The sequence below is a fragment of the Rhinichthys klamathensis genome, unplaced genomic scaffold (genome assembly GCF_029890125.1).
Source record: "Rhinichthys klamathensis goyatoka isolate OS25496 unplaced genomic scaffold, OSU_Roscu_1.1 h1tg000269l_1, whole genome shotgun sequence".
Taxonomy (NCBI): Eukaryota; Metazoa; Chordata; class Actinopteri; order Cypriniformes; family Leuciscidae; genus Rhinichthys; species Rhinichthys klamathensis.
In genome coordinates, this window is record NW_026606789.1 from 2,248,193 (window position 1) to 2,261,819 (window position 13,627).

Genomic DNA, 13,627 nt, shown 5'->3' on the forward strand with positions numbered 1-13,627 from the left:
ATGTCATTAATGACTCACCCTCATGTCGTCCCAAGCCCGTAAGACCTCCGTTCATCTTCGGAACACAGTTTAAGATATTTTAGATTTAGTCTGAGAGGTTTCTGTCCCTCCATTGAAAATGTATACACGGTATACTGTCCTTGTCCAGAAAGGAAATATAGACATCATCAAAGTAGTCCATGTGACATCAGTGGGTTAGTTAGAATGTTTTGAAGCATCGAAAATACATTTTGGTCCAAAAATAACAAACTCCGACTTTATTCAGCATTGTATTCTCTTCCGGTTATGTTGTCGAGCCGCGTTCAGTGACGCTGATGACGTGTTATTTTCAAGCTTCGTTTACAGTCTGAGGGAGACGCACTCTGTAAACAAAACAATCTTCGCAAACATGTCTAAGGATTTCGACACAGAGGAAGACTTGCATTTTTTTGCCCAGCCATATTTATTTGAACCCGAATACACGGACACACCAGATAACACGTCAGCAGCGTCTTACGTCAGCAGCGTCACTGCGGACTCGTGAACGCAGCTTGACAACAGAACCGGAAGAGAATACAATGCTGAATAAATTCGTAGTAGTTTTTGTTATTTTTGGACCAAAATGTATTTTCGATGCTTCAAAAAATTCTAACTAATCCACTGATGTCACATGGACTACTTTGATGATGTCTTTATTTCCTTTCTGGACAAGGACAGTATACCGTATATACATTTTCAATGGAGGGACAGAAAGCTCTCGGACTAAATCTAAAATATCTTAAACTGGGTTCCGAAGATGAATGGAGGTCTTACGGGCTTGGAACGACATGAGGGTGAGTCATTAATGACATAATTTTCATTTTTGGGTGAGCTAACCCTTTAAGCAGTTTTTTTCAGTACAACAATTTTAAGCCGTGTCCACCAAAGTGTATTTTTCCAATGGTTTTCTTAAGACCACTAAAGCGTTTTTCCCGCGGCTAGCGTATATTTTTGCAATTGTTTTCAATGGGAGCGACGCGTTTTTAAACCGCCAGGATCGTAACAAGGCGCTGAGCGCTCTGCGTTTTTACCGTTCACCGAGAGTTGAAGAATGTTCAACTTTAGGTAAAACGCAGCGGTCATCACTCATCACTGTCACTTTTTACCCAGCCGTCCAATCACAGTGGAGGAGGGGAGGCATAAATACCACACCCACAAACCGCCCACATCCTGCTTGTACAAAGTCAACAGATGACAACAAGAAGCATAATAACCGAACAAAATAATTTAAAACAAGAGCCAGAGCAAATACTATACATTGTATCGACATTTTTATAGAAACAAAAAAGAAATAAACAATCGGTGATATTAGATACTAGTAACCCTTCCGTGGATATTCTATATCATAGCAAGCAAAGCGTCTCAACTGAAAAAAACGTTGTCCTGCCAAAACGCTCTCAAGCGCCCACAGCTAGGCGTTTTCTGCTGCCTAAAAATGCTTTGGTGAACACGCGGCCTACATATGACAAATAACATAATTAAAATTTTTGGGTGGACTATTGCTTTCATGTTCAGTTACAGTACTTCTTGCCTCAGAAGGCTGTGTACTAGGAGTGCAATAAATGCATCAATAACTGCTGAGATTGTTCTCTTTGAAGGACCAACTCTGAAATGTTTAGACTGCGACATCACCATCCTCCATGTTTTTTTAACCAGCCTTGTTCCCAACCCCCCAGTGACAACTTTTTCTTGACCCGGGACGCAGCCGGGAGAAGCCCAGATTCTAAGAGATATTTACGAGACGGAGCGGAGTGTAATTTCCTGCCAGCATCCACTAGTTCCGCTGACAAAACAGGGGAAAGGAAGCACATTTCTCCTGGGAGACAACAGCCAGGCCAACTGAATGACTCTGTCTCTTAAAGCAACAACAACACATGACCATTCATCCGTCTGCACAGAAACATGCAAACAATGGTTCTATGTCAGCGAGCACACTTCATTAGGACAAATCTGCATATAATTTATTAGCAGGAGGACAATAAACCACAACAACTCAAAGGCCTATGACCTACATCTTGCACCTAAGCTAACTATTATGATGAACTTATGAACTTAAAGACAACACTTTTCACCGTAGTATAGGTCTAGCCTCTGAGATGGCCATTGAGGGTAGAAGAACGGTTAAAGATGCGTACCGAGTAATTAAAGTAATGAACGGAACTGAGCTGTTTAGAATGACTCCAGCATGATTCAAAGGATCAGTCATAAAACAATGAAGAAAACTGTCATCCCCTCAGAGACCACGAACGGCAGCACAGAGCATGTTGCCATATTCATTTGCATCAAGCTTGACAGGACCTGTTGTTTTGTACATGTTCTTGTCTTTACATTTAATCGTGCGTGAGCTGTGGATGCCAATTCACAAAAGCTTCTTTCAAACAGAAGCACTTATGTGCAAAATACAGTTCATACCCTGTTCAGTTATGAAAGTGACTGTATTCTATAACCAAAGTGATTGTCCATCTTCAGGGCTTACAGCTGAATTGAGAGCAAATTTGGTTGATGTGTGCAACAGAAGCCATGTCATCAATCATTGATATATGTATGACATGAGGCATGCACTTCACAAAACTTACTCTTTTCTGTCAACTAAAAGCCATCATGTTAGCATATATAGTTGACAATCTCAAACACTCATGTAAAGACACTAAAAACACAAAAAACAACATGAGAAACATAAGATATAATAAGCAGGTCAACCATTTGAGAGCACTTTAGAAGTAATCCAACTGCTGTTAGAAAGCATGACGAGTTCTTGACAGTCTTGAAAGAGAAAGTGTGTGCACATTCAAAAGTGAGAGTGGACAAAACTAATATAGAGGTGTTAATTGTATTCTCAACATTTTGTATTTCTTTCATATGAAAGCATTAACATGTGTGAAGATTTATATCATGTGTGAAAGTGAGTGTTTTATGATAAAGTGTGTATGTACTGTGTCACTATTTGACTGGTTGTGTAGAGTGAAGGAGTTGTCTTGGCTACTTTCTCATTTCCCAACTACTACGCCATCTGTAGTTTGATTCCCTTGAAAAGTGTAAACACTCTGGTTCTTTTAATGTTGTTCTGTTTATTTGAGTGATTCAACACAGCAGCATTGACTCCAACTAGTGGGGTGAGTTTGGGGCATGGCTACCTATTTGACAGACCGATGGCAGACGAGTAAAGTGTTTAGGAAAGCTTTTTCCTTTTAAGCTGAAGTGTGTAATTTTTGCACACGAATTTGCAAAACGAATTTGGTGCTGCTAAACAGAATTTTGCAATTCTGTTTGGTGCCACTAGTGGTGCTAAACTTGCACATTTCACCTTTAAGGGAAAAACAGAAGTGAGGCCAAATACACAGAATGTCCACATCTTCAAAAAGCAGTAGCATCAAAATGAGGAATGAATCGACATGGAACATTTTAACAACTTTAACGATAAGTGAATGAATGAACTGCAAACCCGGATATTACTCAAACAGCATACAAAAGTGGGTGACCAGATTTGAAGATAACTGTGACAGTTCTTCATCACATACATTGGTGTATCAAAAAAGGTTGAGTAAATAGTGCACACCAAAGATGAAGTATAACAGTCATCTTCCAAGTAGTAAGATACAAAAAGCTGCAGATGAAGTCACATCACTTAAAAGAAAATGTAAAAGTAAATGTTCAAACTTCAAAAGAAGTATATGTGTGATTCAAAACAATCAGATGGAAGCTGGTTAAACCAATTAAAAGCAAGACAATTTTAGTCAGGGTCTGATTCATCTGAACACTATCAGGTGATACAGCACCACAGAACCCTTTCACTTGGGGAATGATAAGACAACAATCAGACATTGCCAGTCACAAGCCTACTCGACTTCATCTTCAAAATCAGCCTCCATGAGATTCTAACGCCCTCAGTGAGAGGTAATATAAGGGCCCCAAACAACTAAGCCATTAAGTTTTTATCTCCTCTGGCTCTGGCTCTGGCCCTCCTCAGTAGTTTACCTGCATCACTCAAACACCTCCAGCTTATCTGAAGCGCCTTCGCTTTGCGTGCCGCTGCCTCAGTAATCACCGGTAGCTACGTTCAGTAGCTCAGTAAGCTTCTTATGCCCTTCCCCTCAAGATTAACCGTTAGAGGCGGCAACAGACGCGCTCAGTTCAGATAAAACACAGCACCTGTGTGGACAAATACTGCAAGCAGCCAATCACTAGCCAGCTCGGTGCATGCACACACACACGCTCACACACACAATGCACAAAGCTGATTGTTCTAACAGAGGTGGGAGATATCACAGGGTGAGAATAAAGAGATATGAAAGTCCATACATCAGCTATTAATATTACTGATTAACTTGCCATGTCACCGAAACAGAGCAAAAAAGAAAAAATCTGTAAAAATGCCTTCTAGAGAGATGAATCTTTCAACTACTCCCAATTTCTTTCTGACCTTCATGGACACTGAACTAGTTTTGTCGTCTACATGATCGATGAAGCATCCTAGAAAAGTGGAAATAAGGAGCGTGTGGCATATTTTGCTCGAACATCTGCTACAGACAATCTGTGACCTTACATTGCCGCTCGGAGTCCAACAAACCAAAACAATCAATTCCAACCATTTCACATTTCCTTGTACTTGGTCTTTATTTACTTTCTGAGAAACAACCGTGACAGCACTAACAGCAAGTCACTGTCCTTAACATCTCTAATGCAATTCAGAGAAAAATGCATCAAACTGTGTAATTCATCAGCAGCAGCGTCATCCACTGCTTAACATTTCATTGAATAACGTTTGCTTTATGCTTTACATGCGGGACAATTTCAACATACAATAGCATACAATGTACACACTTGGTCTTCACCTTTAAAGTGATATATATATAAAAGAACAAGTTATACCAATATGTTTAAAAGACAAATTAAAGCCAAAATAGACCAAATTGAATTGCAAACTTACCACAGGAGATGAAATTCTACAGCCAGGGCAGTCGCAGATTGGAGGATGTACCTGTAAGATTCCTTTGGACATAAGTGTCTTCAGACTTTTACCTAAAAAATAAAAACCCAATCAGTAACCTTTTAGATTACTGCAAATGTATATGCATGCATGGAGTACAAAACAATTCACTCACTTGTTCATTCGACAAAATCGGTTTTTAAAATCGTCATTCAGAAATGGACCTGCATCGTATCACTGTATCAAACTGTATTAAATGCCATCAATCTGTCAAGCTCATTTGTGACTCACTATCACTGTGCCCCTCATTTTATTTACAGTAAGTGACCAAAAGTGATACCAAGAGTGCACTTGTATAAAATTAGTCTGTTAACCAAAATAAACTGTTGTCTGAAAGGAGACCTGAAACCTCTGAAAATAAACTCAATTAACCATATAAAATACTTCAGATGAGCAGGTACATCATCACAAAGTTATTCCACATACTGTAACATATCCAAATATGGTGTTTTCCTACTTTAAATCTTTGTAAACACAAGCTGTTCATATAATAATGTGCCGCAAACAACTCAATATAGACATGTACTTCACTAGTAGCCTACTACCTGAACAATATATTATGATTGTAAAATAAAAACTATAATGGAGCAAACCATTCAAACTGGAAAGTTTCATATCAGACTTAAAAGTAGTAAAGTAAAATCAGTGATAACCTAAAGTTCATTGCTCGACCACTTACTGATAAAGAACAATTGCGTTGAAAGTTGAAACACTGAAAAGTCAAAATAGGCTTAATAGAAATGACCGTGGAATGATCGTGGCAAACTGACCGGATGGAAATAAACATGTTATTACGACACAATGAAAAAAACCGAACCAAAACACTTTAGATGAGCAGTTATATCAGTACAGAGTAACTACACATATAACATCTTTAAGTTTGGTGTGTTATAGCCTACCTCGGAAAAGTCTAACGGTTAAAATCTTAGTAAACAAGTTGCTTAATCCATAACTGTTTGATAATGTGCCACGGTGTCATAATCCTGATCTACTCTACTTTATGTAGACATGCACTTCAGTTTGAAAAGTTTTAAAATTCAAGTAAAAATCTATTTCTTCAATACCTGTTCAATCCACGTGCGTAAAAAAGACCTTTCTCCTTTTTTTCCCAAAAGTGCGAATCCAAAGCCGTTCGACTCAAAGCACAGAGCTCTTCTCAGTGCAGTAAAGTAGTTACTGTTAAGTAACCCATATTTTTATCCCCCCAAAAACGGTTCTGTTAAATCAAGAACACGATGGAGGCCAAATGAACCCGTATTCCAAAAGTAATATCCACTCGGCTGCACACGCCATTGACTTACCTTTGTGCCTAATACTCCGTTTCCAGTCTTTGGCTGTCTCTCTTCCACTCACGAACTGGAACTCGTTTGGGGTGAGCCACTCAGCCCGGTATTTGATGGAGGGCCCTTTGCTGCCCTGGCACAGTTTGTTAATGTACAGTAGTGCTTTGTTTTCCCCGCATTCCACTTCGATACAAGGCTCTCCGTTGTCGAAAAACGGCTGAAAGTCCGGGATAGACGAGAAGCTCTCTAGCATGAAGTCGTCCGGGTGGTGGTGAAGGTGCTGCTGATGCAGCGCGGTGTCGCGAAAGCCCAAGTACGCGCGCTGATGATGGGCGAAAATGTGATCGTACGGCGGCGGATGAGGGGTCACCACGGGGATAGCGGTGGCATTTAAAGGGGCCAGGTATTCGGGCTGGTTGAAGGCGGCTAATGCCATGTCTTCTCCATCCAGTCTCTCCTTTTTGATGGCAGGCATGTTACCCGAAGCGAAGCGCCGGTAACGTGTGATTAGCAGTTCATGCGTCCCAACTTGTGTCCCTCTTCGTGGAGTTCCAGGCGCACCGGTGTGTTTACGCACGACTCCCGCGTCGCTGGCTGACAGCAGAGCGCTTAAGTTCAGCCATTCACCACTTCACTCTTCTCCTCAGTGCACTGCTCGCATGACGGGTCTCCCCGCGCTCCTGCCCACCACATCTAATCGGACTAATGCCTGACATCTCCGCCAGATATTAACGCTGAGCGTGCTCAATGCCTAATGATTGTTTATCCCGCGTTTCCTTTAAAATAATCACTATGGCAACTTCGCTATGTTTATTTCCTGCATCAACTCCAGTGCTAAGTTTATTTTTGTCCAGAAAGTAATGAGGACACCATACAACTAGGATGTTTTAACGCATTATAAGGCGTGTATATGTAGTAGTGCAGATCACGTAAAAGTTCAGTAGTACATGTACAGTGGGTAGTGAGCCAGACTGGCTCGGAGCATTTTCATATCTGACGAGGATAGAAATAATTAAGCTATCTATGCGCGCCTTTTCGATTGCAAATGATGTCTGGCGCTAATGGGACTTTAGTGTTTTTTTTCTCTCTATCTCTCTCCCTCGTTCTTTCTTTTAACCCCTAATACGTCGCTGAAGTCACGCTTTAGTTCACAGACCCAGACCAAACAAGATTTGCACTCTCCGCCGCTTCTCAAACTTGGCCCATTTAAACAGCGGAGGCAGCGCGAGCGCACTGAAGGGGGTCCGCGACGGCCGAGGTTGCGTCACGGTTTCCAGTCACTGCATAAAGTTCACAGAAATCATTTGATTTAGGTTTTATTTTCCATTGTCAAACAGTAATGTGGTTACCTTTGATCTGTTACGGTGATTTTTTTATTAACCAAAAGACGACTTGTTGACTATAAATAGCCTGCAATATAGCCCTACCATATACATACCCAGAAAAATAATGTTATGTTAAAAAAAGATTACTGTAAGTTATTGAACATGCAGTATACTTTAAAAATACAATATATTTTAAAATAAACATAGTTATAATGTTGTTTATTTTTGTTGTCAGTTTAGCCTATACAGTGGAGTGTTGTTTTGCATGTTATTTAGCCTACTGTTTACTGCATTATTTCAGTCTTGTGTGTCAACTTGTTTTTCTCTGGGTGACATTTTGTTTTTATTGGTGACAGTTGCTGGAAATGCCAAGTTTGAGTCTTTAATCTGATATAATCTTGAACTTTAAGTCATCAGGCCTTGTTGCAACATAATGGAGGCAGTGGTTGCCAGAACTCTACAGAAAAAAATTCATCGACAAAGTTACAAAAGTAACAGGCTGTAGAATGTACTGCTGGAACAGTCAGTGTATTTGTATTCTAATGTAAATTCAACAAAAATTAAACTGCCACTGAAATTTAAGTTTTCTATTTTGTTTGAGAGATAAGTAGATTCAGCTTTCAGTGGCACTTTATTTTTGTTAAATTTACACACACACACACATATGTATATATATATATATATATATAAATCAAAAGGACTTTTTTTATTGTATATATATATACAAATCAAAACGACTTTTTTATTGTTGATAGATATACATGTATGTATATACAAATCAAAAAGTCTAGTAATTACTTTGATTGGCTATAACATCCAACATTGCCATTTATTTATACATTTGCATATACATACAAAAATCAAAAAGACTAATCTTACAGTTATTGACTATTACATACAACATTTCTGTTTATTTACACATTTACAACAATTTTTTTTTTTTTTTTTTTTTTATTTGATTTTGGCCTAATTGTTATAGATAGTAGTTTATATGTACAAGTCTATGGATCAAATTGTTGTCGAATACAGTCCAGGTGGCTGTTAAATGCAGAAAGCTTTAGCAGCAACAACCTGTTAAAAATAATAAATAAATAAATTGAATCCATGTAGTCTAATCTCTCAAACAAAATGATTCTCTTGGTGTTGTCAAATACTCTCCAGTCCGGAGGTGCACAAGCAGACCATGGTTTCAGTGTTAGAAACAACAGTCAAAAATAATAAAAACACATTTTTATTTTAAACTGCCTAAATATTTTAAGGAAAAGATCATCATTATTGTTATTGTTGATAAATCTGCTCAGTCTTCGTGAAAACAAACAAAGCTTATTGGAATAAAAGAACACGGTTGTTTGACTATATAGCCTGGGAGACTTAAGACTTTCTATGCACCATTTAGATCTTGAAATCAAAATCGCCCACAAAGACATATCACAAGAAAATGGAAATAATCTAAAGGTCAAAGGTTCTCAGAGACCTCAGGAGATCCCTGAAACCCCAAGTGTGAGGATCCCCCACGGGGATACCCTGCCCCCTCACCCCCACTCTCTTCTACATTATAACCGCGGATGACTCATGAGGGACTAAAAGTGCACTATTTATGAAGGAGGGGTTCCCCTAAATTTACAGATGACAACGTAGCGATCTGCCCACAGTTTGGGTTCAGGACGGCTTCCCCTGAACTTTCAGCCCCCACATTATCGACAGTTCAGCAGAACAAGTCCTGTGGCATCCTCCTCTTGCTCATCAAAATGAAAGTGCCACCCACTCACACAGTGCATGAAATGGTTTCACATTTCAAAACACGCATCAAGCAACTTCTGTTTTTTATTATATAAAGTTTATAAAATCTCACACATGCTTTAACTACATAGTCAAATTAAAGCTAGATAAATAAAATTTACAAGCTGAAAAAAGTAAAGTGTAAAATGAATACATATTCAACAACAAATTACCTAATAATCATTGTGACAATATTTTGTTCAGGTGTATGGTCTTTGTGCATTGTGATATGTAAACAATGCTCAAAAGTAGCTATAGTTATGAATAAGGAGGGTGTTGTTTATCCAGTTGATATTACAAATATTGGTAAACAAGTAGTTCAGAACTTTTCCATTCATCTATTCTTTAGCTTTTCAAACTATAAACTCCAATTCATATTTAGAAGGCCTTAATATTGCTATAAGACTATTTTTTAATACTTCCTCAAATAATTTCACATTTTATAAATGACAACATACATACATAGGCTACATACACACAGTAGGCCCATCTTTAATGCAGATCTGGCCTTAACACTGTTTAAAACTTAAGTATATGCAGTAGACATTTGGTACATAAACAAAAAAAAACAAAATAAAACATGAACATGTGAATATCTAAAAAAAATATATTTAAAATTATTTACTAATTAAAAGCTGTTTTACTTCCAGTAAAATGCAGATTTTTCTCTTGGTCTGCCTATTATTAAACCGATTCCTCGGTGTAATACATGTCAATAACTTTGTTTTCTCCGTATTCTCTCAGTGTATGTCGATGCCCAGAGTCCTGTCGGCTGTAGAAAACCCCCTTGCAGTCGTCCCCGCCTTCGCGCCGTTGTTGGCAGCGGCCCCGGAGCCACAGCGCTGCCGGCGGGGGAGAGAGGTAATAAATAACCCGGGGAGAGGAGCGGAGACCGCCGGGCGGTGCACAGTCTGACCTGACAAATACTCACTGGAAAACCATCAGAGAGCTAGAGCCCACCCCTAATGCTTGGAGCCAGCCTTTCAGACATGAGCAGAGAAATATATAGGCCTACCCATATTGGAAGAAAACAGCGTCTCTCTTCCCCATCACCATTAAAACAGTGAAAAATGCTGTGAGATTAATTAAAGGTTTACTCCTTAATGTAGCCTAATTCTCATTAAAAATGTTTTACAAATAAAGAAATAACTGTGCTTTTGAGAAATATCATTAAATGATGTACGTTTACATGAAATGAAGACTAAATACTTTTTTGGTGAAGTTTTCTACATGGAGCAGGTTTCCCACTCATGGACACCACAATGTTTGCATCACATGACTAGCTGTTTCATGCAATTGGCTGAGCTACTACAAATCAATCAATCAATCAATCAATCAATCAATCAATCAATCAAGAATGAGATGAGAAAACTTAGTTGTGAAGCAGCAGTTACTAAATACATTTCATGCATCCAGGCCAACAGGTGTCAGGATAAAGTCTGAAACAACTGGGCTGCGTTCAGCGCCGACAAAACGTTGCAGAACGTTTTTTAAACAGAAACGGTGATGCTTTGAACCAAGGGGGTAATCCATCGACCGGAAGTTGAAGCCGGCCGGGTGCCGCCATGTTGTAGCAGAACTTCACTTGCGTTAGCATTTCCATTGACTCCCATTCATTTTGGCGTCACTTTGACAGCGAATAACTTTACATCTGAGGCGTTTAAAGACTCTATTTGTCCATTATTTATTTCTAAAGAAACACGACAATGTATAAAGGGCTCCATTACCTTCTATGTTACATTATGGCCCCGTAGAAACAGTTTTAGTAAAAATAGGCTAACGATTGCGTCATAACCACTCGACTCTCTGTCGCGCTGTACAGAAATTACCGTACAGACAGGAGGAGAAGCTCGCAGGCAATCGGGGGGACGTCCCGTCAAGGGAGAAGCCCATAGATAATGAGTCCATAAAAGCAACGGAATACTTACTCCTGCTCACTCACGCCAAAGAACTCTTTGCTCAAGTTCCCCGTCTCTGCAAGATTAACGTTGGCAATTTTCACGCACAGCTACTAGAAGAGTAACGTCTGTCAGACAGGTTGCTCACGTCATCAAGCTAAGTTTGAGTCGGTTTGAGTCTGCGCGTTAGGAACAGAAGTGCTCAAAAATCGCTAAAAATGGGCTTCAACTGTCTCAACTGAGTTCCAATGAGATGGCTCTGTCCACTTCTTATACTGTCTATGATCTCAAACCCCGTTGCACACCGGTGCACGCCGTTTCCAGGAAACATGACGTTCAACCCGGAAACCGTAGCAAAACGTTGCGCACCGTTGTGATCTTGAACATGCCCCAGGTATACCACTGAGACAAATAAGAGCTAAACGTGGAACGTGAGATATAATGATTAATTATTTACACATTTTATTAGTTATACACATTTTACATAAGATTATTATTATTATTATATCAAGTTATATCATGTCAAAATAGTATTCTGTCAACTAGTATATACCATAGCCTAATGTTTTTCCTTCATCTGCTTTTTCTACAGCTTCTCATAAAGCCTCTATTGGATTTTAAATGGACTCTCCAGAGGGACTTTCGGGATCACAGTTGCCAGCTCATGCAGCGCCGGTAAAGTGATGCTGTGTAATGTAAAACCCTGAGCGTCTCCTCAGGTTTGTGCTGTGGTGTCGGCGCCCTCCGCTGCTCTCTGGAGATCTAGAAGCCATGGAGGCAGTCTGTGATCCCAACCGGCAGCCCAAGCTACCACATGGGATTTATTTCCTAGCTGAGTGGGTGGGCGGCCAGGGAGGATACTGATTTTAGCCCAGTGTCTAAAGCTGTCAACACCATCAGAAGCAACGAAACCTCATCCATTTTTCTTCCCTAAACACTTCGCTTTACCATTACTAATGGCTAAAGTAAATATGGATCCATACACTACAGTTCAAAAGATTGGGATCTGTAAGATTTTTGAAAAGAAGTCAATATTTGCTCAGCTCACCAATGCTGCATTTACTTGATCAAAAATACAGTAAAAACAGTAACAAAGGTTTGTTACAATTAAAAAAAAAAAAAAACTATTTTAAAATGTAATTTATTCCTGTGATGAAAAAGCTACATTTTTAGCATCATTCCTCCAGTCTTCAGTGTCACAAGATCCTTCAGAAATCATTCTAATATGCTGATTTGCTGCTCAAGAAACATTTCTTATTATTATCAATGTTGAAAACAGTTTTATTTTTGTGGAAATCGTGATTAAATAATGATCCTTTCAACTTTCTATTTATCAAAGAATCCTGAAAAACTTTTATTTTAAATAGAAATCTTTTATAGCATTATAAATGTCTTTACTGTCACTTTTAATCAATTTAATACATCCTTGCTGATATATAAATATCTTATACTGACTAGTATTGAATAGTATTGTACATACATACCAAACACCAGTTTTGTTTTCAAGGACGCTAGGACTATTATTGTCTAATTCTACCATTACTCTATGCACGACATCATATTATGCACACATGGTCTGTACTTGTGACTTATTTAAACTGTAAATACTCACAGATAATGTCATGACTTTGATTCCAAAGCTAGTAGGTCAGTGATAGCCAAATATTCACCTGCATAGCGTGAATACATCCCTGCTATGATAATCATGCTGTAAATAGAAAGAAAAAAGAGTTTGCGTTATTGACAACAGTGCCATATTGTTTATGCCAAGCTGTGAAAGGAACATAAATTATTCTTTATCTCATCTGCAATCCATTTTACAAAAGGCCCCACAATATGTGGAGGGCATCAAAGAAAGCTAACAGTTAGCCCTCCACAAAATTGCATTTATAGGCAATTTGTTTAGGCCACACCAACAGCTGAAATGTGCAGGATTATTTTGAGATAACCAGTAGAATAAGACTTAAGATAAATCTGCTGTTTCAAAAGTGGTTTCATATAACACACAAAAGCATTGCATTTTTAAAATCAAGAATAATACAGTATTTATAATGATATTTAAGATTTATATTCTGCAGAACAGAAATATTTCTTGAATGAAGAACTAAAAAGTCTCTGTATTGTTCAGATGGGACTATTCTTTTGCCGGTTAGTAGCCTCTGTATACAGCAAGAGTTAAACCTGCAAAGAGTAGTTCCTGATCTCTCAGGCCATATTGATTTTTTCCCTCCATGATCTGAAACCAGCAATCAGCATTGTGGTTTGAAATAGCCCTGAAACAAGAGCCAAGACGTCAATGAGTCGCCGACACGTTTCAATTAGCGCGCCGCCCAGGCC

General features: G+C 38.9%; 1 protein-coding gene across 3 annotated transcripts in view; it reads right to left on the reverse strand.

Annotated features, from left to right (window-relative positions):
- The window catches only part of samd11 (sterile alpha motif domain containing 11), a 58,278-nt gene extending 51,078 nt beyond the window's left edge, over positions 1 to 7,200 (reverse strand). The window contains exons 1-2 of one of the 3 annotated variants that reach the window (XM_056268064.1): positions 6,307 to 7,200; positions 4,946 to 5,037 (exon numbers count right to left, since the gene is read on the reverse strand). In XM_056268064.1, the coding sequence (XP_056124039.1) occupies positions 4,946 to 5,037; positions 6,307 to 6,763 (549 nt within the window). In that variant the 5' untranslated portion in view covers positions 6,764 to 7,200. Of the gene's footprint in view, positions 1 to 4,945; positions 5,038 to 6,069; positions 6,165 to 6,306 lie in introns of those variants that run through there. The other 2 variants (XM_056268063.1, XM_056268065.1) reach the window with 2 other exon arrangements.
- Between the last annotated feature and the right edge of the window lie 6,427 nt (positions 7,201 to 13,627).